The 25,764-nt window shown below is 44.4% G+C and overlaps 1 protein-coding gene across 6 annotated transcripts in view; it reads left to right on the top strand.

The window, feature by feature from the left end:
• The window catches only part of LOC133402936 (polypeptide N-acetylgalactosaminyltransferase 18-like), a 179,589-nt gene that overhangs the window by 58,017 nt on the left and 95,808 nt on the right, over positions 1-25,764 (top strand). For 5 of the 6 annotated variants that reach the window (XR_009768587.1, XM_061677283.1, XM_061677282.1 and 2 more), the window contains exons 2-3: positions 21,015-21,210; positions 21,317-21,483. The exons of the other annotated variant lie outside the window; for it this stretch is intronic. Coding sequence is in view for 4 of the 5 variants with exons in the window: in XM_061677283.1 (XP_061533267.1) it covers positions 21,015-21,210; positions 21,317-21,483 (363 nt within the window). In the remaining variant the exon portion in view is untranslated. The remainder of the gene's footprint in view (positions 1-21,014; positions 21,211-21,316; positions 21,484-25,764) is intronic. 6 annotated transcript variants of the gene reach the window in all.

The following is a 25,764-nucleotide window of genomic DNA, read 5'->3' as shown; positions in this document are numbered from 1 at the left end:
GTGGAGTTTGCATGTTCTCCCCGTGCCTGCATGGATTTTCTCCGGGAACTCCGGTTTCCTCCCACATCCCAAAAACATGCATGCTAGGTTAACTGAAGACTCTAAATTGCTCGTCGGTGTGAATGTGAGTGCAAATGGTTGTTTGTTTAGATGTGCCCTGCGATTGGCTGGAAACCGATTCAGGGTGTACCCCGCCTCCTGCCTGATGATAGCTGGGATGGATCGATGGATGGACTTTAAAAGCCATTGCAAGGCTTGCGACATTTTAAATTTCCTGCTTGGTCAACGAATATTGTCAACTAGTCTCTGGTGGTATCCACCAAGGACATTGGGCTGCCTCAGGCAATGTTCCTTCACCAGTTCACACACAGTTGCCTCCATGTCTCTTCTCCCTCTCTTACATTGCACACTGTCACCAACACAAACCACACACACAATCAGAGCGGATTACAGGAGCACTGACCCTTAGTTTGCACATATCCCCTGCTGTCACTCATGCGTCAAGGGAAAGAGAATTAGAGAGGACAAGTGACAAGGTTTGTTGGTGTTCAGTGTGATCAAACCTGTGGGTGGGTTCGGGTATCGAGTCGTACACGAAGCCATGAAGAAAGTGTTTTGCAGAGTTTTGACTTCTACCATATACAGCGCAAAGAAAGAGAGAAAAAATGTTTCTGAGAGAAGTTGAAGTAATGAACTGCAAATAATTTGCAGTCACCTTGTCACTGGCTATTGCATTGCTGCTTAAAGCTGCCCTTTTAGGGACCATTCAGAGTACACAATGAAGCAAACAGAATGTCCCCTGAAAACTCAGAATTACTCCTGAATTTAACTTTAAGAATCCATAAATCAACTGATACAGTGGAACCTTTGACGTTAAACAAAATGCAATTTATACAAAACAATTCCATTCCATCCAACTAATACTAAACACTTATCACAATAATAAAACCTTTATTAACTGTGCAGACAATTTTTTAAAGTAATAGTTTAAATTTTCTACTGGTGTAACCACTTTTAATATGAGGAGAAAAAATATTTTCTGTACTCAAGTTAATTATGGGGAATAAGGTATGCGGTGACAAACATGCTCAGGGAATTGCTGCTTGTGAAGCAAGTCGTATCACATAAAGACTAAATTAATTAATTCATTCAGTCATTCAGTCATTCATTCATCTTCCGTACCGCTTCTCCTCACGAGGGTTGCGGGCGTGCTGGAGCCTATCCCAGTTGACTCTGGGCCAGAGGCGGGGTACACCCTGAACTGGTCACCAACCAATCGCAGGACACATAAAAAAAAACAACCATTCTTTACCACCACTGGTTCCTAATATGGTGGCAACACAAAAACAATACTAAAAAACAGATGTGTAATGTAGACTTTTGAAATATTCCCTGAGCTGTCTGTTGCGATACATGAGATGAGCAGAGGTCTTACGTTGACACCATTCATGACAGCAGATCAAATGCAGGATTTGTGTATGTAATTTTCCTGGAAATGTCTTTCAGACCCCCCCCCCCTCCTTCAAAGACCTTTATTAGATTAAAAAAATAAAATAAAATAGCCCTCAACCCCACCTATCGCTTCCCTCCCCATGTTTCAGGTAACCATACAAGATTCCATAGCTGTTCACGCCCTGAATCCCACACATTGTCTCTGCATGATAAAACTCCCACTCGCACAAGGAGAAAAGAGGCGACTGGCCTGGAGCAATCAATGTTTTCACTGCATGTCTGTGCTTTTTTCATATTGATTGTGAGGTATACTGAGACACAGTAATCTCCAATATGGTTCAGATGGAACCTCCCTCCCATCCCCCCCAAGATCTATATTGCCCCTGTTCTTCTCACTTCACATGCGACTGTAGTCTGAAATAATTTTTACTGAGCTATACTAATGTATTTATTATTATTTTATTTTTTTTACAGTAAATTATTTGACGACTCATTTGTCCGAGTTAAAACTAGAATCCATTTTAAGGACAGAAGTATTCCATGAAACATCTACTACCAGTAACTACTGTACGCATTCACCTGAGTGGCCTTATTCACTGGTGCCTCAGTCTTCAGGCACGTTAAGGCAATGTCCACTGGAAAATGATCTTTGGCCACATATAAATGCATTTTTGGATTTTGTCCAGAAAAATGTTTGTTCCCTGTGAGGTTAGGTAATATACATTTGCCAAAAACTGGTTTGATAAACAAACCCAAAAAGAGGCAATTTCAGCTTGTGTAGTTTTGCAAATTTCACCATTGTGGAACTAATAAAGGATAGCCTATTTTATCTTTTACACAGGATCAAACTTTTCCTCAATCACATGCTCACAACGATGTTGGTGTCCATGTGCGAAAGCCCTGGTGTTGTTTAAAAACAAGAAGAAAAAAAAAAGCCCAATGGATTAGGGTCATTGTTGCCATTGCACTGCTTGACAGTATTTTGCATGAGGATTTAAAATTTTTTTTTGGGAAGGATTATTTTCATCCCTCAGTTCGGCGATTGTTTGAAATGAGGAAGAAACAGAATAGCAGAATGGCTGGATTGTTGACACCTTACATTAGCCCGTTTGTCACTGTGCGTCATTTTTCCCCAATTGCTGTACCGATTCAGAATGTACGGTGGCCTGGAAGTGCAAAACAATATGACAAATTGGAAAACACTTTTACATTTCAGAAAACAAATTAGAAGCCAAAACACTTTTACATTTCAGAAAACAAAAGCAGAAACACTTTTACAAAAGACAAAACAACTTACAATTGAGACACCCCGGAAAGGGAACGTCCCATTTCACAGACATTCTTAAAAATCCCACGCCCTTTTTTGGCAAGACCCGTTCCCTGCATCGCGGGAACGGTAGGCTTGATGAGGACAAGATGTCCATGTTTTGGCTTTTGTTCATTTGTTTTCTGAAATATGTTTCACAATTTGTTATATTATTTCCAAGATGGCGCCTACCAGTGTGGTCGCCTCGGTAACGCGCTCTTTAGTATTGTTTTTGTTTTTGTGTTTTTCGTCCGTCTTTGGAGACCTTACACGACTCACTTACACAAGGGGAGACCTGCTAACCATCAAAGACGCTACTCCGGACTTTCTGTCACCAACTTTCGCAAATCTGCTCAGTTTTTTCCCTGAGTTACTCACCGGAGCGGCGTCCGCGGTTTTCGGCGCATGGCGATGGAAGCGGCGCCACAGAGGGAAACGGGCCAGCATTCAGGTGAAACTCCGCAAGAGAGGACACAGATTGGCGTTCCCGTCGATCCACCTCGCGAATGTACGCTCCCTACCCAACAAAATGGACGAGCTTCATCTTCTGCTAAAGACCAGTAAAGACTTCGGACGTTCCGCGGCCATGTGCTTCACGGAGACCTGGTTTTGCGACGCTGTACCCGATGGCGCCCTCATGCTTCCCGGCTTCCACATTCATCGAGCGGACCGTGACATGGAATCATCGGGGAAAACAAAGGGCGGCGGGATATGCCTCTATATCAACGAAAAAGGGTGTACCGACGTCACGGTGATCAGCACACACTGCAGCCCGCATTTGGAGTCGCTATTTTTAAACTGTAAACCATTCTACTCGCCACGTGAGTTCGCATCATTCATACTGGCTGGAGTCTACATACCGCCTCAAGCTAACACGAACGCCGGACTGCTAACGCTCGCCGAACAAGTCAACGAAATTGAAAAAAAAACACCCGGACTCACCCCTCATTATTCTCGGGGACTTTAACAAAGCTAAACTCAACCACGAACTCCCTAAATACAAGCAGCACATCAACTGTCCTACCAGGGAAAATAATACTTTAGACCACTGCTACACTACGGTAAAAGACGCATACCGTGCTATACCTCGTGCAGTCCTGGGCCCGTCTGATCACTGCTTAATTCACTTAATACCGACGTACAGGCAAGAACTTAAATGTGCGAAGCCTACAGTGAAAACAGTGAAAAAGTGGACCAATGAAGCCAAGATGGAACTTCAAAGCTGTTTAGACTGCACAGACTGGAGTGTCTTTGAAAATTCAGCTGGCAGCCTGGATGAATATACGGACACTGTCACATCCTATATCAGTTTCTGTGAAGAGGTTTGTGTACCAACAAAATCATTTTGCACATTCAACAACAACAAGCCGTGGTTCACTGCTAAACTTAAGCAGCTTCGCCAAGCTAAGGAGGACGCATATCCGAGTGGGGACAGGGCCCTGTATAATCGAGCTAGAAACCAGCTGACTAAAGAAATTAACATTGTAAAGAGGAACAATGCAGCAAAGTTGGAAAATCTGTTTAGCGCAAACGACTCTAAATCAGTCTGGCATGCATTCCAATCGCTGACTAATTACAAGCGACGATCCCCCCAAGCTGAGAACAATAGCACACTAGCCAACAACTTGAATACCTTCTTCTGCAGATTTGAAAAGGACAGTTTCACACCACACACCCACCAGGCCGCCCCCGCGACCACAATCACACCTCTGACTTCTGCGTTAACCATCCATGAAATGGATGTGAGACGCATCTTCAAAAAACAAAAGATTAACAAAGCGGCAGGCCCGGACCATGTGTCCCCATCCTGCCTCAAAGTCTGCGCGGACCAGCTCGCTCCAGTCTTCACTCAGATCTTCAATAGATCTCTGGAAATGTGCGAAGTTCCATCCTATTTCAAACGCTCCACCATCATTACAGTCCCCAAGAAACCTGCAATCTCAGGTCTGAATGACTACAGGCCTGTCGCTTTGACATCTGTGGTCATGAAGTCCTTTGAACGTCTCGTGCTGGACCACCTCAAGAGTGTCACAGGTCCCCTGCTGGACCCCCTGCAGTTTGCCTACCAAGCGAACAGGTCTGCGGATGATGCAGTCAACATGGGACTGCACTTCATCCTAGAACACCTCGACAGTGCAGGGACCTACGCGATGATCCTGTTCGTGGACTTCAGCTCAGCGTTCAACACCATCGTCCCTGAACTCCTTTCATCCAAGCTTCTCCAGCTCAGCGTCTCACCTGCCATCTGCCAGTAGATTTACAGCTTTCTGACGGGCAGGACACCTCATCCACACGCAGCATCAGCACTGGGGCGCCCCAAGGTTGTGTCCTCTGTCCGCTGCTCTTCTCTCTCTACACGAAAGACTCCTGGGGGCGGGATCGGGCCCAGGGGTCCACCCAAGAGCAGCCCAGTGGACGGGAGATGTCCCATACCGAGGGACCCAGGGCAGTCCGCTGGCCCAACCGAGGCGCCCCAACAACTACCCACCCAGTGGGGGCCGCAGGGACCCAATGCCACCCCCACAGCCAACTGCACCACCCCACATGACCCGCTCCACCCCCAGGAGAGCAATACCCCCCCCCCCCCCCCCCCGCAGGGCCCGCAAAGCAGCCAGTCCCCGCTCAGCCCGAGGGTGGGAGAGTGTTCCTTGTTTGTTGGAAAGGAGGGCGGATAGGGGCACCTGACAAGGGAACTATAAGGGGGGAACGCAGGGAGCAGCCGCAGGTCATGAGAGGGGAGCCCCAACGCCAAGCAGTCATCCTACCCCGTGTATCAGTGGAGGGGGGCAGGGCTGCCAGGCACTGCTGCCTAACAGCCAAAGGCGCCCCACCCACGACCCACCGCCCTCCAGGGATGGGTGTATGTGGTGCATTAAAACGTGGGGAGTGTGTGTGAAGCATTTAAAATCCAGGGGGCAGGCAGGGCAGAGGGGCAGGGCGCACAGACTGGGAAACAGCACAGACGTGCTGAAACCTGGTCCGACACCCACACCCTCCCAACCCCATACCAGTCCCCCAGGATATGTATATGTGACCAGATGTGATTAGTGAGAAAAATATATACAATGAGTGGTGTGAGTGATTAAGAGGCATGGCTCCTTCAGGTCGGGCCCATCAGGCCGCACAACCACCGACGAAGAGGGCTGCCCAACCCAGACCACCCCGGGACCCCCACCACCCCGACCCCACACACACACCCCACACACACACAAACACACACACACACACACATTCCCGCCAGCACCCACTACCTGCCCCCGAGTGTGAGAGGTGGAAGGAGTGAAGAGAAGAAGATCCCCACTCCATGCATGTATCCTCTCACCATGCAAACTGATCTCAAATGTGTGGAAAAATTAAAATAAATAAATAGAATGATCGTAAAACAACAACAAAAACCTCGACAGCAAAGAATACAAAATTCAAAAGTTTACTTTCACACTTACGAAGATAGTCTTGTTATTGTCAAATGGCACCCTACCCAGGCAAAGGAATCAAGAGTCTAGATTTAGCATGTAAAGTGTGTTTATTAACCCTAAATAAAGTTCAGATGTTCGAGAGTAGCCTTTCCTGACATGTTTTTGCTTTCAAGCAGATGCCTGACAGTTTTGTGCTAAAACTGACTGATATTTGGAACTCTCCATAATTTCTTTCACCTTGACTAAGGCCCCAGTTATAGCTGGAGACAGCCCCCCCCCCACCATTCTGCTGCCCCCACCATACTTGACTCTACAGTATGTATGGTGTTCTTTCAGTGATGAGCAGTGTTGTGTTTGTGCCGAAATACCTTTTGGAATTATGGCCAAAAGGTTCAACCTTTGTTTCTTTGCAAAATAACACATTTTCCATGTGGATTTGGGAGGTTTTTATTTCATTTGTAAAAACAAGGCTTGCCAATCCACCCCATAGCTCACACGCATGAAGAAGTTGTCAAATGTACTAAACAGCTGCTATTTGCCATAAATTTCTGCAGCACCTTTAATTTTGCTGTTGGCAGTGGCATGCAAGGGGGGGAATGGGGCAGTGGCCCCAGGAATCCACTCGGGAGGGGGGGCACATCCAAACAGGCTTTGGTGGGCATCTTTGGAACCTCTACTTGATGATGAATGTCTTCTTTATCGCGTTCCACAATATATTTAATGCCTCAAAAAAAAATTGTACCCTTCTGGGCTCTGATACCTTTGAACAATGAGAGCTGTCTGATGCTGTGGTAGCTCTCTACTGATCATGGCTTGTGCTGTAAGCTGTGACGACAAAAATGTCAGGAAAAAGCCTACTAGAACAGCTAAACTTTATTTGGGTTTAAACCGATACACTTTAACTGGTTGCAGATGTGTGCTGACTCCTTTTTAACAAGTTTAAAAGTGATTGGGCACACATCCAGATCCACATTTTAAGAGGGGTGTGCACACTTGTGCAACCACATTATCGCAGTTGTTTATTATTACTTTCCCGCTCTGAAAGATTTTTTTTTAATTGAGTTGTACATATTATAGGTCACTTTAATGGCGAGAAACGTTTCGAATTGAATTGATGATGATTATTATTATTCAACATGTTTATAAAAAAACAATCCAAACTGCTCCAAACCCCAGTCAGTCCAACAAAGGTATAAACTCCATTGTGATTGAATGTCTTTGTAGATTTTTAATCATCTTGGTCATGGCAATCTGCAAAAGCTGAATTGAGGCTAGTTAAATCGAGGCAACTGGATTCTTCTCGAAAAGCAGAGTTTCCTCAACTTTTTCGGGTCATGATTTAATACGGCTGTTAGCAGAATGGAGAATCTGTCTCCCTTTTATCCCGGAACAGTTTTACTGTGCCACAGTGGACTTTTTATACTCCCACTGTGGTTCTTTGTATTCAGATGAATATTTATAGAAAATGTTTGTCAGAGACTGGGTGGTTTTGACTAATGCTGTGTGATTATTGAGACTGTTTAGAGACCCCTTAGATACAATTTAAGAAGAATGTGCCATTCACAAGGTATGTTTTCAATAACCTTCTCAAGCACGTGAACAAATATAATAAAGAACCATCTTTTTTTTTTTTTTTATTGTGTTTTCTTTGATTTTACGCTTGTATAATACCATGACCCTGAACAAGTAGTAGAACAATGATTTCCTACCACAGTGCCATGAGGGATCATCTGGTGTGCCCTAGGCAATGATCCAATTTCAGTGAATTGTTCCAAAAAATACGATTTATTTATTAAAAAAAAGGTATTTTCTTTTCACCTATTAATGGCCGTGACGTATAAAGATAAGCACACAAATAGCTTACAACATAATTGTAGCTTTGTGATCAAATAAACAGGTCCAGATTTCACACTGAGTAAGTAAATCTGGGAGGAAATTGAGACAAGATATTCATTATTTCAGTATACATTATATACCAATGTGTTTGTAGGTTATTTGAAAGTCTATTTTGTCTGAAATTTTCTAAAAATCAGACTCATGAAATTCTCTAAATCGCTGAACTGTTCGCACCTCTTTTAGCTTGTTAATTGGAAGCAGCTAGTCCTAAATAGCAGGGGTAAAGTCCGAATCAAGCAGTTCAGCATACCATCATATATTTTGGCGTTAAGGTAAGAATTTTTATAGTTTCATGGAGAATTCTAACTGACATTTATAATACAGTAATGTGTATGGATGTCAGATTTTGATTGGCTATTCTGTTATTTGAGCACTTGCTGTGTGAGCCAAAGCATTCTTAGGTGTAACGCTTTTAAAAATGAAAAATAAATCACAAATAAAAATAATGGATAATAATATTATAATAATGGATGATGTATGAGCAGTGTTGCAATTGCTGTCTATTGTGATTAGCAAGTAAAGCTAGCCATTGGCTCGTTTCGTTAGACGAGATCACCAAGGTGGTGGCTGCAGCACATGGAGCATTTGTGCTCACACCTTGTGGTAGAATCTTTCTACATGGTTATGTGGATTTGCAGGATCAGCGGGCTAAGATTTTCAGAGCATTTCTGCACCTCTTAGATAGCGTCCTAAATCTTCTGGTTTCCTGCTGTCTCTGATGCTTTCTGCCAACGACACTGTCCACCGAGCTTATGTAACAGTGGTAACTTCCTTAAACTATGAACCTCTGCTTTGCATTGCGGTATTTATTGAAACAAATTCCTCTTTTCTATTGCCAGCTAAATGTAGTAATTTTTTCTCCTTTCTTCTCCCCCTTCTTCTTCTCCAGATTTAATCTCTACTCCCTTCTCTTTTTTTTTCCCGAAACAGCATAAACATGTTTCCCCTTGCTAGGTTTCCAGGCGCTTTAGCGAACATGCATGCTCTTCTGTTCTTCAGATTATTCCCTCAGAAGTCAAGCGCATTGTGCTGTTGGAGCAAAAAATGGTTAGACAAATGCAAATGCCTTTTTCAGAGCAGAAAAAAAAACACTTTTTTTCTTGCATATTTTAAACATCCAAACAGCAATTGACTGACGTGTATTTTAATAGAGAAATGGCAGGATATTATCTGATGGATAATGTTGACATTTGCGTAAAGCTGACATTTCTTTGGATTGATCTGATTATTGTTAAGTTTAATTATCCCTAGAACTTTGTACAATAAAGTAGCCCCAGAGGAAGGGACGCAATATGTAAATTACACAAGCTTGAGGGATTATTCAAAGAAAGACAACGCTTCGCATTTTATTCTTTATACTTTTTTGTTACACGCTGTTTATTTTATTAGCCATTTGACACCTCTAACGTAAACTGTTTTTTTTTCCTTGTTCGGCTGTAAGGTCAAGCAGAAAGGAGAACCAGAACTTTGGAAGACTGTCTGTTGAGAACTGTGACCTGTGCTGACAAAAACCTTTCTGGACTTTGTTGGAGTAGCGTAGCAGTATCTGCAGCAGAAGAGAACTCTTGAATCTATGTCCCTTATGGTGCAATCTGTGAGAAAAATGAGAACACTTGGAAATTATGTCATTTAAAATATAACAGTTTTTGGGTCACACTCCAAGCACTAAATATGACAACCTATTTTCATGGATTTGTGGCTCTATTGCAAGTCATGGACAACTGGCAGTCTGCGAGTCGTATGCAGCTCTCACCCTCACTCAGGTCGACCCGCTAGTCCGGTCATTGCCATGTGAGTCCGGTCCAACTAATTATTGAAATCATATACATTCGGAGGTCGAAAAGATAGACAAACTTAGCAGTTGTCGCCCACAGCTGCTGAGCCAGAATGCTTTACAGTGGGAGTAGCCTGCTGTGCAAGTCAGTTGGTCGCGCACAGTGGTTGGGGATGCATTTCCACCAGCTACAGTGCTGTTCAGATACAGCTGCTTGGCAGAGGTGGTGGACTTGCCCCACATGATGAGATTCGAGTCAGACTTAAGTCGCCAACTTCAGGACTTTGGACTTGCTTGGCTAAAACTAATAAAATATTTGAGTTTAGTTTGATCTGATCCTGATAATCCACTTGATTTAGGCTTAACATATGACTTGACGAGTAGTGTTTGCATACACTAAAATCACCATTTTCAAAATAGTGTTCCTTTTGTTTTTGAAAGAAAAGTATTTTTTGTGTAGTGCCTGCAAACCTGGTAACCTACCAGAATGCAACGGCATGCAGTGCAGGGGCCACTTGATGAAGCAAGTATCATGGAGGGAGTGTCGACGATTATTACATTTGAATTGAACAAGTATGTTTTTCCATCCAATCACGAAAAAGATAATGGCAAAGAGACACAACAAATACTACAGGTAAGCTACATCAACTTCACAACATTAAGTTCCAAGTCAGTTAAGCATTGAATTGAGAAGACTAAAAGAATAGAAGAATAAACTAAAAATAAAAAGACTTGTTTGGGATCACGATATGATTGTGACTATGTTAGCACAGCTGACCAATGCAAGTACAACTGGCATTGACTCTAGATAATAAGTGCAACGTTGCTAACATGCAAATATCATTTTCATGCCACTGAACAATGTACCTATTGGAAGCACCGACATTTATGTCAGCTGTCTGTGTCACTGTGTTGCTCTCACTTGGGTGACACGGTTTTAATATCTTTTTAATAAAGCTGTCTGCCCAAAGTGAGCCCCATGTTAAAACAAAGAATTTCAAAATACATATTCCTAGCATCAACAAGTTAGATAAACTATATATAACTACTACTTACTCTACCATAGCTTACTTATGACACTGCTTATTAACTTACATTTTATTTTTGTAGCGTAATAGGCCTATTATGTACAGATTTCTCACATAGTCACTACAGCATATAAAACATCCATCCATCCATCCATTTTCTACCGCTTATCCGGGTCGGGTCGCGGGGGCAGTAGCTTTAGCAGGGACGCCCAGACTTCCCTCTCCCCAGCCACTTCATCCAGCTCTTCCGGAGGGATCCCGAGGCGTTTCCAGGACAGCCGAAGGACGTAGTCTCTCCAGCGTGTCCTGGGTCGTCCCCGGGGTCTCCTCCCGGTGGGACGTGCCCGGAACACCTCACCAGGGAGGCGTCCGGGAGGCATCCGAATCAGATTCCCCAGCCACCTCATCTGGCTCCTCTCAATGCGGAGGAGCAGCGGCTCTCCTCTGAGATCCTCCTGGATGACCGAGCTTCTCACCCTATCTCTAAGGGAGAGCCCGGACACCCTGCGGAGGAAACTCATTTCGGCCGCTTGTATCCGGGATCTCGTTCTTTCGGTCACGACCCACAGCTTATGACCATAGGTGAGGGTAGGAACGAAGATCGACCGGTAAATTGAGAGCTTCGCCTTTCGGCTTAGCTCCTTCTTTACCACAACGGACCGATACAAAGTCCACATCACTGCAGACGCTGCACCGATCCGTCTGTCGATCTCCCATTCCAGTCTTCCCTCACTCGTGAACAAGACCCCAAGATACTTGAACTCCTCCACTTGGGGCAGGATCTCATCCCCGACCTGGAGAGGGCACGCCACCCTTTTCCGACTGAGGACCATGGTCTCAGATTTGGAGGTGCTGATTCTCATCCCAGCCGCTTCACACTCTGCTGCGAACTGCTCCAGTGAGAGTTGGAGCTCACGGTTTGATGAAGCCAACAGAACCACATCATCAGCAAAAAGCAGAGATGCAATACTGAGGCCACCAAACCGGACCCCTCTACGCCTTGGCTGCGCCTAGAAATTCTGTCCATAAAAGTTATGAACAGAATCGGCGACAAAGGGCAGCCTTGGCGGAGTCCAACCCTCACCGGGAACGAGTCCGACTTACTGCCGGATATGCGGACCAAACTCTTACTCCGGTCGTACAGGGACCGAACAGCCCGTATCAGGGGGTTCGATACCCCATACTCCTGAAGCACCCTCCACAGGACTTCCCGAGGGACACGGTCGAACGCCTTCTCCAAGTCCACAAAACACATGTAGACTGGTTGGGCGAACTCCCATGCACCCTCGAGGACCCTGTCGAGGTTGTAGAGCTGGTCCACTGTTCCACGGCCAGGACAAAAACCACACTGCTCCTCCTGAATCTGAGATTCGACTTCCCGACGGACCCTCCTCTCCAGCACCCCTGAATAGACCTTACCAGGGAGGCTGAGCAGTGTGATCCCCCTGTAGTTGGAACACACCCTCCGGTCCCCCTTCTTAAAAAGGGGGGCCACCACCCCCGTCTGCCAATCCAGAGGCACTGTCCCCGATGTCCATGCAATGTTGCAGAGGCGTGTCAACCAGGACAGCCCCACAACATCCAGAGCCTTTAGGAACTCTGGGCGAATCTCATCCACCCCCGGGGCCCTGCCACCGAGGAGCTTTTTAACTACCTCGGTGACCTCAAACCCAGAGATAGGAGAGCCCGCCTCAGAGAACCCACACTCTGCTTCCTCATGGGAAGGCGTGTCGGTGGAATTGAGGAGGTCTTCGAAGTATTCTCCCCACCGACTCACAACGTCCCGAGTCGAGGTCAGCAGCGCCCCATCCCCACTATACACAGTGTTGGTGGTGCACTGCTTTCCTCTCCTGAGACGTCGGATGGTGGACCAGAATTTCCTCGAAGCCGTCCGGAAGTCTTTCTCCATGGCCTCACCGAACTCCTCCCATACCCGAGTTTTTGCTTCAGCGACCACCAGAGCTGCATTCCGCTTGGCCAGCCGGTACCCATCAGCTGCCTCAGGAGTCCCACAGGCCAAAAAGGCCCAATAGGACTCCTTCTTCAGCTTGACGGCATCCCTCACCGTTGGTGTCCACCAACGGGTTCCGGGATTGCCGCCACGACAGGCACCGACCACCTTACGGCCTCAGCAATGGAGGCGTGGAACATGGTCCACTCGGACTCGATGTCCCCAGCCTTCCCCGGAACATGAGCAAAGTTCTGTCGGAGGTGGGAGTTGAAACTCCTTCTGACAGGGGATTCTGCCAGACGTTCCCAGCAGACCCTCACAATACGTTTGGGCCTGCCACGTCCGACCGGCTTCTTCCCCCACCATCGGAGCCAACTCACCACCAGGTGGTGATCAGTTGACAGCGCCGCCCCTCTCTTCACCCGAGTGTCCAAGACATGTGGCCGCAAGTCCGATGACACGAACACAAAGTCGATCATCGAACTGCGACCTAGGGTGTCCTGGTGCCAAGTGCACGTGTAGACACCCTTATGCGTGAACATGGTGTTCGTTATGGACAATCCATGACGAGCACAGAAGTCCAATAACAGAACACCGCTCGGGTTCTGATTGGGGGGGCCGTTCCTCCCAATCACGCCCTTCCAGGTCATTGCCCACGTGAGCATTGAAGTCCCCCAACAGAACAATGGAATCCCCAGCGGGAGCGCTCTCAAGCACCCCCTCCAAGGACTCCAAAAAGGGTGGGTACTCTGAACTGCTGTTTGGTGCATAGGCACAAACAACAGTCAGGACCCGTCCCCCCACCCGAAGGCGGAGGGAGGCTACCCTCTCGTCCACCGGGGTGAATCCCAACGTACAGGTGCCGAGCCGGGGGGCAATATACCCACACCTGCTCGGCGCCTCTCACCGTGGGCAACTCCAGAGTGGAAGAGAGTCCAACCCCTCTCGAGAGGACTGGTACCAGAGCCCAAGCTGTGTGTGGAGGCGAGTCCGACTATATCTAGTCGGAACTTCTCGACCTCACACACCAGCTCGGGCTCCTTCCCTGCCAGAGAGGTGACATTCCACGTCCCTAGAGCCAGCTTCTGTAGCCGGGGATCGGATCGCCAAGGTCCCCGCCTTCGGCCACCGCCCAGCTCACACTGCACCCGACCCCTATGGCCCCTCCCACAGGTGGTGAGCCCATGGGAAGGGGGACCCACGTTACCCTTTCGGGCTGTGCCCGGCCGGGCCCCATGGGTGCAGGGGCCCGGCAGGTGCTCGCCTTCGAGCCCCACCACAAGGCCCGGCTCCAGTGGGGGGCCCCGGTGACCCGCGTCCGGGCAAGGGAAAACGAAGTCCATTGTTTGTCGTCATCATTAGGGGTCTTTGAGCCGTGCTTTGTCTGGTCCCTCACCTAGGACCTGTTTGTCATGGGTGACCCTGCCAGGGGCATAAAGCCCCAGACAACTTAGCTCCTAGGATCACTGGGACACACAAACCCCTCCACCACGACAAGGTGACTGCTCAAGGAGGGGCATATAAAACATAACTTGATCAAATAACAAAGCGGATAATTGTCATTTGTTTCACTGTTTCACAAAGGAAGAATGCAGATTTTCTTCACATTATATTTTTCCATAACAAAGGGCGACTTTTCCAGTCATGGCTAATGCTTACGATTCAATTTAATTCTTCATTAGCCAGTTACACATCCAATTAAGGTATATTTGGTCAAAAGAAAACAAACTGATATTTCATTTCATTCATTACTTCATATTGTATTTCAGGAAGTTATTCATTGAACCCCCACTTTTCAATGTGCTGCAAGATCATGAACTGAAAGGCCATTAATTAAAAAAAGGTAATATTGTATTTCACAATGTAATTAATTCATGGTTATTTGAATTAGTTCACATTAATTCATGAATTCATATCCATACTTTATATCAATTCTGGTCACCAGTATATCCGTTGACCATGTAGACAAACAAACATTCACGCAGACATTCACACCTATGGACAATTTACAGTCTTCAATTAACCTATCTTGGACATTTTAAATAGGTAGTAGTACTGGCAAAAAAAACTGTGACAACATGCACACGCCTCACAGGAAGGCCAGCGCCGAAATTCTAACCCCGAACCTCAAAGCCGTAAGGCAGATGTTCTGAGCTCTAACATTTTTGCACAAAAATCCTCCATAGGAGTACTGCCAAAGGAAAGTACTGTATCTCACTGAAAAAAGTGTCTTGTTTTTTACTTTACATGAAAAGTATTATAAATGTGCACTACACAAAATTGTTTAGCCTAAATACAGGTCAAGAAAGAACCCATTAAATTTGAGGGAAGAGGAGGATGAAAGTGCAGAAACTGGAAATTCTACTGCATCAGTCAGAGTGTTCACCAAACGGCAGACTTCAATCTCCTACTCTTTTTTCTCGCACGCTCTCTTGCAAAAACAAGCTGCTCTTAGATGTGTGGGTGAATGGCAACACAATCAAATGCAGGCGAACAGCTCACAGAAGATACTTTTTGAGTAATCACTGACTGTGATCCGAAAAGGAGCAGTCGTGCTCTACCTCCGTGATCTGAGTCTGTGCAAAAGGCAAAGGAACTGCCTGCATATTCCCATACGTCTCCTTAATATTGGGATACAAAGCACTTTCAGAGGAAGATAATGTTGGAAGGATTGCTGCAGAAATGTGCTTCACTGAACAAAAACATTTATTTATTTTTTTAATCATTGTGTGTGAGTGGGAGTGTGTTTGTGTTCCAAGTGCGGTTATTGTTCCGCAAAGCAGCAGCAACAGCAAACTCTTCAATGCAGGACTGATGAGTGAACAAAAACAGACCACCAGTTTTTTACAAATATACTGTACTTTGCGGCAAATTTAGCTCATGTCTCTTTTACGATCTTGATCAGGTTCCAGCTGTTTATATACTATACAACATGGGGATGAGCAGAAGACTGCTGATTTCGAAAGGCGCCAGTAAACAATGATATGCAAGTCAAATTTAATAACACTGCGAAAGAAAACATTTTTCACATAAACCTCACATTTGAAGTGTTCCTCCATCTACACCATTCACTTTCCCATATACGTAGTGATTATTTGTGGTTACATTTCAGAGACAAGCTGGATTGGGCCCAGTTTACTTACAAAAACATGAAAAATGTGTATTGATGTTGCCAAAAGCAGATATGGTTTATTCATTGAATCGTAGTCGAAGCTCTCATCATACCCGTTTATATCCATTCGCTTTTAAAATGTCTAGAATAATGATAATGTGTTGTACCATGCAAACGTTTTTGTTTTCAAAATTATTGAAAATTTAAAAAAAAAAAAAAAAAAAGGGGTAACTTTGTACACCTTTATGTTAGTAGTCCTGTTTCACAGAGGATGACGTGTAGCCTTATGATTCTGCGGGTGTCAGTGGCTTATCCTATTCAAGGTTGTGGGCAGGTGTCGCTTATCCTCGCTGACTTTGTGCGAAAGGCCAACTCGACCCTAGACTGGCATCAAATACATGGGCAGGATTACAGCCTGCCCACTAACCTTCTTTGGTAGAACTCTACAATTCTCAGCGCTCAAGCAAGGCAAGGTACTGTACATCCTCAGGTACCAGACTCATGCTGGACAGACGTAGTTTCACCTTTTATCCTATGGCAGGCTCTCCTCCTAACTTTCTGTGCATTGTACAGTACTCTTTATCAACATTGGATAGTGTAGCTAATTCTGGCTAAATTCAAATGTAAACAGTAATACAGTATATAAGGGAAATGTATTGGGCATTTCACATATCAATAAATAGACTTACCTACTGTATGTGGCTTAATATACAGTAGCACAGTGACTCCTCGGATGATTGGAAAGCATCAGAAAATATAAATTCCCTTTTCAAATGCTATTCATTTTTCCTAGAACATTTCAATCCCAAACAGTGACACAGAATTGTATTCACCTCACAATGTATCTAAACAGCATTTGTATGCATGCCATGTTGTGTAATGGAAAATCATTTGCAGTGCTTCAAGAGTGTTTATTATGTCTTTGAAAGGACTTAGGCGGACATGACATTTCACCTACGAGAGCATCAAGCATGTAATTAGCAATGAGGGCAATACAGTGCTTCAAATCTCATTAAAAAAAGCCTTTGCATCCATAAAGGCGAGGCTTGGAGCCACTTCACACCAGATATTTTTGATCATGTTTGTCATATCAGTCAAATATGAAAATGAAACCCTGAAAGAAAACGAAACCCTTTGTGAATACTGTCAGTGCATTTGCATTCACCGACATGAGAAACCTGAGTAGAGTAAGTTCTGAGGCACATTGATAAGGATTTTACATTGTGCCCTGTGGCACTTGAAAGAGATGAGCTCAAATGCTAACTAGCTAAAAGTAATCAGTTTAGCAAGATAGCAACCTGAAGGAAGAAAGTTCTGTGAGGCAGATTGAGCATTTTCTGTCATGAAAGGAACAGAGGACAGGACCCAAAATGCACGACTCCAATACAAATGGACAGTTTAAAAAAAGAGAGGTTTAATAAACGAGCAAAGGTCAGTACACAGGCAGTCAATCCGAAAAGGCAACAGTATCATAAAACCGTGAGGAAAAGAAGCGAGGTCAATAATCAGAACAGGGTCTAGTCTTACTATGACGTGGTGACGTGGAAACAAAGAATGCTGGAACGTGCCGACAAGGTACAACGAACTGTCGACCAGAAAGAATGAGACAGGAGGTTAAATGCATGGGGTAATTAGGGTAAATGAGGCACAGGTGGTGAAGATGCTCTCAGGAGCAGGTGTGTACGAGGCAGGGGGAAGACAACAACCTTAACACACACCCATGACATTTTCATTCTGTCTTGTGGTGAGGTAGGTCTAATTTGTTCGGGGGGAGAATACCTTGAATGCTAACAGGCTAACAGTTGTTATGTTAGCATATAGCAAGATTACAATCTGAATAGTGAATTTGCTGAGGCAGATTGGGAAGGATTTTACAGTGTCCCTTGTGGTCAGGTATGATTTTGAAATAAAACAGCTCAGATGCTAATGTACGAAATGTTTCGTCTGCTAACATATATCAAGACAGTGAGATGTGAGCAATATATCCTGCGCAAACTAGTTCATTTCGCGGCATTCGTAACTTTGAAATACCGAATGTCGGGACAGTCGTAAAGCACTGGTACAGACGCCAGGCGCGGAGTCGACGACCCGCCAGATGATCTGTCTGCAGCGCGGCTCAGGTGATCAGGCGGGGTGGACGGTGGGGCAGCTGCTCCTCCATTCATGCTAAATTCCCAGTCCTGCCGGCAACACTTTCCAGGGCTTCCTAAAAGCACAACCACGTGCACTTGGAAGCCAAAATAAGGGCTATTTTTGAGGGGGGGGACCCCCCCCCCCAAAAAAAACAAAAAAAAGATACAGAGTAAACGACGTTCATGCTGTGGATTCTGTGACCGGGCGCAGACTGAAGCCTAGTTTCAGAATCTAAGAAAAATATTCTGAAAATTGTATCCATAAACCAATTTGTTCATGAACAGGAGCGTTTGTAACCGGAGGTTTGAATTGACTGAACCATTCTCATACTAGAATTCCAGGAAATGTTGCAAAGGCGCCAGGGTGTTCAACTGGTTAGCACATCTGCCTCACAGTTCTGAGGACCGGGGTTCAAATCCCGGCTCGACCTGTGTGGAGTTTGCATGTTCTACCCTGTGCCTGCATGGGTTTTCTTGGGGTACTCCGGTTTCCTCCCACATCCCAAAAAAAACATGCATGGTAGGTTGATTGAAGACTCTAAATTGCCGTAGGTGTGAATGTGAGTGTGAATGGTTGTTTGTTTACATGTGCCCTGCGAGTGGCTGGCGACCAGTTCAGGGTGTACCCCGCCTCTCACCCGACGATAGCTGGGAGAGGCTCCAGCACGCCCGCAACCCTAGTGAGGACAAGCGGTCCAGACAATGGATGGATGGATGGATGGAAATGTTGCAAACTCAGCCAGCTACACTGATGGTAGGGCTGAATGACTGCTTGAGGACTCTGCACAATCATTTGCACAATTGCCGCTATATCAACATCACCACACTAGTGGTACCAGTGTAGGACCTGAACGAGTTCAATGTACGAAAGTTCATGAACTAGTTCATATTTTGTGCAAAAGTAAATCAGTTAATTTTTCTGCCTGATGAACGGAATCAAAAACACGCTCATTCTTGCGTCAATGAACGGTTTTTGAACAAAAATTCGTTCATTTTCATTCAAGAGTATCAGATTTTGTTCGGAACTTCCAGGACAAACCAGTCGGTGGATAAACACTGTATTTGGCAACTGATTCAGTACGGCCAACGGCCGCCATTCATAGCAGGCACATCACAGTAGTGGTACACTCGCCTGACTTTGGTGCAGGCAGCGTGGGTTCAGTTCCCACTCAGTGACTGTGTGAGTGTGAATGGTTGTCCATGTCTATATGTGCCCTGCGACTGACTGGCGACCAGTTCAGGGTGTAGTCCGCCTTTCGCCCGAAGTCAGCTGGGATAGGCTCCAGCGTCCCGCTACCCTCACCAGGATAAGCGATGTTGAAAATGGATGGATGGGTGGAATAGATAAAATAAAATATTTTGTTAAGATAGTCAGCCAGAGCTGCGAGGAATGTAAAGTTATCAATGTCCTTTCACAATCATTCCTGTCATATTGTGTTGCGTGTTTTTGTTTGCACATTAAGCACAATAGTCCTGTTTTTGTATCAATTCCTTAATTTAAAAAAGACCAAGCTACACGTTTTCCCTCATGTTTTGGAGATTGTAGGATGAAAGCTGCAGCTTGCTACTAGTTTGGACTGAATGGGTGGCAACAATGGGGAAATTGAATGCCAGTATTTTAAGGGGAATAGCCTGTCAGCAACAACAACAACTGAACGTTTTACTAGTTCGTGTAGAAAATGAACTTTCTGATTGTGACTCTTATTCTGATATGGACAACTTTTCATGACTTTATATTCATTACAGAGCAACTTCTACAGATTATTTTCCAGGAACACGATCTTGTTAATCATGTTTGACTTCAGACAGAACATTTCATAACTTACGACGTTGCTCAATGCACTGGAAACTTTGTTTTTGTGTCATGTTGTTTCATGTGGAGGGACATACAACCTTGTTGTGCTGTCTTACTTTGTTGCAGCTTTTGCTAACACCTCGCTCTTGTTTAGACCCTCTTTATGCTTAATGTAAAATACCACCAAATAATGGACGATGACTTATTATACTAAATACTATATACAAAATACGCCAAATGTGTAGATTCTGCACCAGCTTTACCTAATTCCACACTCTTTTATAATTTTCCCCGCTGTGTATGAAGTATGTGCATGTGTCTCTCTCGTTGCTCCCACCCTTGGATTTTTATCATTGGCTTGCTTCAATTGTGCCACAGCAAACATGATACAAGATTTATGATTGGATAATTGGTACACTTAAGCTCAAGCGTAACAAAATGTATGTTTGCGACTGCCTGAGCTGTACATGCAGTTGCCAGAGGGGAAAATCTGTATCGTTGATATCGTTGATTTTGCGATATTAATATCTTAAGTGTTCATATCTAAATATCAATCTAAAAATGATATATTCTTCAGCCCTAACTAAAGGTACACATCAGTCTGTACTGTGGAGGAAGGAAACCCTGTTCCTGCAGGCCAGTATTGTCAAATCTTGTACCATGAAGCGGCAATCTGTATCAGTGTGCATGTTGTTAAAAGAGAGGCATTGCTCGTGGTGCTTCAAAGCAAATCAACTTAACACACATGAACGTTTTGGTTTGCATTGCTCAACCGTTGCCATAACAACTACTCCAACGAGCCTTTACTTTTGTACTTCAGCTGTGTGCAATAATTGTATTACATGAAGCTCTTTAAATGTAGACCAAAAAAAAATTTAAGTAATTTATATAATGCATGTACAAAGTCAGACTGAAAATTCACACACTCAAAAAAAAATAGCTTTGTTTTTGAACTTACTGTTTTCTTTCCTAACTTTGGAATTCAGAATTTTAACATTCATCTTCCAGTAACAATGAAACCTCTGTTTGTCTTACAAATTTCCCCACAACCAAACACAACATATTAGTGATGGGGCCTGCAAAGTAGTGTTGGAGAATACTGATGAATGATTAAAGTTGGAACAAAAAGCAGCAACTTTCTTTTCCCCACAGATATACCCCAGAAGGAAGACGCTTCATCGTCATCCGCCTCAGACCCCACCACCTCACTCTTTGATCACTGGGGTCATGACTTGGGCCCAGAAAGTCGAAGGGTTGCCATCAAAAAGTTCCGCTATTATGGTTACAACAGCTACCTTAGTGACCGGATCTCCATCACACGGCCAATCCCGGATTTTCGGCCGGACGGGTCAGTCAGACAGTGACTTGGTTGCGTTGATGACAGCTGCCTTAAATATCTCAAGGTAAAAACGTGTAGGTGTGGAGTAATGTAAATCCTCTGTTTTATCCCTCAGATGTAAAAACATGTGGTATTCATCTGACCTTCCTCAGTTGAGTATCATTTTCATCTTTGTCAATGAGGCCTTGTCAGTGTTGCTGCGCTCCGTGCACACAGCCATTCAGAGGACTCCATCCCATTTACTCAAGGAGATTGTACTAGTGGACGACCACAGCACCAACTGTAAGGGAAACCTTCCTCACTAGTTTTATGTTGTGTTAAGGCTGACACCAACATTATATAAATATGTGTGCACCTATTTTAGTTTTGTTTAATTTTATTCATAAGTTAATGTAAGTTGTTTTCCGAAAAAAGGGAAACTGGATGATACAAAAGTACATACACACACATATATATATATATATATATACATATCTCCATACAGTGGGTATGGAAAGTATTCAGGCACCCCTTAAATTTTTGTTGTATTGCAGACGTTTGCTAAAATCATTTCAGTAATTTTTTTTTCCTCATTAATGTACACACAGCACCCCATATTGACAGAAAAATAAACTGAATTGTTGAAATGTTTGCAGATTTATTATTAAAGAAAAACTGAAATATCACAGTCATAAGTATTCAGGCCTTTCTTGTGACACTCATATATTTAACTCGGCTGTGGTCCATTTCTTCTGCTCATCCTTAAGATGGTTCTACACCTTCATTGGAGTCCAGCTATGTTTGATTATACTGATTGGACTTGATTAGGAAAGCCACACACCTATCTATATAAGACCTTACAGCTCACAGTACATGTCAAAGCAAATGTGAATCATGAGGTCAAATGAACTGCCTGAAGAGCTCAGAGACAGAATTGTGGCAAGGCACAGATCTGGCCCAGGTTACAAAAAAAATGCTGCTGCTTGGTGAGAGAGGAAAAGAAGAACACAAAGATCACTGTGGCTGAGCTCCATAGGTTCAGTCAGGGGAAGGGAGAAAGTTCTAGAACGTCAACCATCAGTGCAGCCCTCTACCAGTCGGGGCTTCATGGTAGAGTGGCCCGACGGAAGCCTCTCCTCATTACAAGACACATGAAAGCCTGCATGGAGTTTGCTAAAAAAACAAAACACTTGAAGGACTCCAAGTTGGTGAGAAATAAGATTCTCTGGTCTGAAGAGACCAAGATAGAACTTTTTGGCTTTAATTCTAAGTGGTACATGTGGAGAAAACCAGGCACTGCTCATCACCTGTCCAATAAAGTCCCAACGGTGAAGCATGGTGGTGGCAGCATCATGCTGTGGGGGTGTTTTTCAGCTGCAGGGACAGGATCCCTGGTTGCAATCGAAGGAAAGATGAGTACAGGGATATCCTGGATGAAAACCTTCCCCAGAGTGCTCAGAACCTCAGACTGGGTTTCACCTCCAAAAAAAGACAATGACCCTAAGCACACAGCTAAAATACCGAAGGAGTGGCTTCAGAACAACTCTGTGACTGTTTTTGAATGACCCAGCCAGAGCCCTGATTTAAACCCAATTGAGCATCTCTGTCATGAATGGAACAGAGGATAGGACCCAAAAATGCACGACTCCAAAACAAATGGACAGTTTCAAAAAGAGAGGTTTACTGTACAGGAAGAGGTCGGTACACAGGCAGGCGATCCAAAAAAGGCGACATTATCCAAAAACGTGAGGCAAAAAGGCAAGGTCGATTATCGAAACAGGGTCTAAGTCTTACTGTGAGTCGGTGACGTGGAAAACAAGGAATGCTGGAACACGACGACAAGGCACAACGAACTGGCGACGAGAAAGAATGATACACGATGTTAAATGCAAGGTGTAATTAGGGTGAACGAGGCACACGTGGTGAAGATGCTCTCAGGAGCAGGTGTGTATGAAAAAAACGGAACACACACCCATGACAATCTCTGGAAAGACCTGAAAATGGCTGCCGACCAACGTTCACAATCCAACCTGACAGAACTGGAGAGGATCTGCAAGGAGGAATGGCAGATGATCCCCAAATCCAGGTGTGACAAACATGTTGCATCATTCCCAAAAAGACTGAAAGATGGCTGTGTTAGCTCAAAAGGGTGCTTCTACAAAATATTTAGCAAAGGGTCTGAATACTTACGGCTGTGTGATATTTCAGTTTTTCTTTTTTAATCTGCAAAAAATTCAACAATTCGGTTTATTTCTGTAAATATGCGGTACTGTGTGTACATTAATGAGGGGGGAAATGAACTTAAATTATTTTAGCAAATGGCTGCAATATAACAAAGAGTGAAAAATTTAAGGGGGTCTGAAGACTTTCCGTACCCACTGTACATTAGTGGTGTAACAATTCATTCATTATACCAATGTATCGATTTATATTCCTTCGATCCAACTGGATCGATCTGTGCCCGACACGTTAGCCTTCCGGACGTAAATATACGTAAATATACGTCCGGAAGGACGTATATCCATTTAAATCCAAAATCCAAAAATATATCCATTTAAATCATTTTAATCATTCCGGCAGGCTTTATGTGTATGGTGTGAATGTGTTGTTTTTCGAAGAAAAAAGCTTGTACCGGTAATTCCTTTTACTTCACTTTTTATTCTGATACCCTCTCACCATTACGTGAGCATGGCCTGCTAATTAGCAACAAGACCAGCAATCAAGCAATCCTCCCTTTTTCACTGAGGACTAGCACAGACTGCTGCAGAGCATGTCAATCCTGGAAACGTAAATCCACCATCTTGAAGTGAATGTGGATGTAAATGGACAGTTGGGGGAAACCACTCCACCGATGTCTCAAAATGTTGAGCAGAACTGTGCTAACAGATAGCCACTTATCTCAACAAAGAGGATGGATGTGGACTGTGGAAACGGTAATGGACCATCCAGCAGTTCTCCCTGGAATTTAATGGGAGCAAAGCCCAAAGACATGGGACAACATCTAAAAGGGAGGACACAACACCAGCAGCCTGCGTTCCAGGCTGCTTCAACGCCAAGTGAGCGGCCGTGGACGGTCGCTGCAGTGAAGAGCAAGAAAAAAAGGACGCGAGTCAATGCAAAACATTGACATCAGACTGACAAATAGATTTGAGCCACTTTTACAAGACCCTGGCCAAGAATGCTCATCCCCCACCATCACTGAAAGGTATAAAACGAAATCATACAAGAAAAAAATGGCACCCAAACATTAATAGTTGGTGATGGAGCTGTCAAGGATGTGAAACGTTTTTGCAGTGAGAAGAACACCAAAGTACTGTGTTTTACTAATGACATAGTGTCTGGTATCTCTAAAAAAATCCTGAAGATCACTATTTAGCACCCAACTGTGAAAGCCGTCATGCTACACACAGGGGCCCTGGATGTTGTCAAGCAGCAATCAGTGTTACTGAAGAGAGATTCCATTGATCTCCTAACAAAAGGGAAATGTTTGGATACTGAGGTTTTTATTAGTGAACCTCTCCAATTTGTACGATTTGGAGATGAACATTTCTCTAGGCTCAGTCAATTAAATAAGTGGCTCAAAGAAGTGTGTACGGCACTATCCGTGAGTTTCATTGACAATTTCTGCATTTTTTGGGGGGGGAGCACAGACATCTTTACAAGGCAGACGGTTTCTGTCCAAATTGACAAGGGGTTAAGTTATTGGCTGCCAAAATTTTTTACCGTCATTCAGCGGCCCAAAAAGAAAACACTGGCTTTGGCGAAGGACAAAAAGATGCAGTTGTTCCCAAACAATCGGAGGAACAGGAGATAAGGCGACACGAGGCGCAGACGGATTCATCAGGGTCATCCAAACAGTCGGAGGAGCGAATGACAAATGAGATGAGCCAGCACGTTGAATCTCACACACCCCTCCCTGCCCCATTGGTGCAAAGCCCAACGCAAAACTCACTCTCTACTAGCCTAAATTCTCTGCTTGGTGTAACGGACAGGATGAAAACGATTGTCAATATTGGCATCCAACGCACACCACGCCAAGATTTTCCTCCCATCCCCCCTTGCCGGAAACCACCATCCACTAAGATGCGAAGGGCCCCTCCTCCACCCATGAAGAACCTTATCTGCGAAACTGACCGATATCTACGGGGTCTTTTTAGGTCAGACACCTATGGAGTCTTTTTAGGTCAGACACCTATGGAGATCAGGCATTTTTGATCCCTGTAATTACAAGGGACAGAAAGTTGGTCAAAGAAATATGGCATAAAAAAAAAGTAGAACTCCAAACTTAGTGAGGATAAAATGTGAATCTATCAAACCATTGTCTCCAGTTATCTCTGCGAGACTAGCTCTTTTCAATATCAGGTCACTAGGTAATAAATCAATGTTGATTAATGACATCATTACAACCTATGATCTGGACTTTTTGTTACTAAATGAAACGTGGTAAACAGAAAGTAGCTGTAATACCATTTTAAATGAGGTGACACCAGCAAATTTTTATTTTATGAACAAGTGTTGAATATGGGGAGAAGGCGGTGGTATTGCTGTTATTGTAATGTCATTAGACAGCAACACTTTAATGAA

The sequence above is a fragment of the Phycodurus eques genome, chromosome 5 (genome assembly GCF_024500275.1).
Source record: "Phycodurus eques isolate BA_2022a chromosome 5, UOR_Pequ_1.1, whole genome shotgun sequence".
NCBI lineage: Eukaryota > Metazoa > Chordata > Actinopteri > Syngnathiformes > Syngnathidae > Phycodurus > Phycodurus eques.
This window is presented reverse-complemented; position numbering and strand designations above follow the sequence as displayed.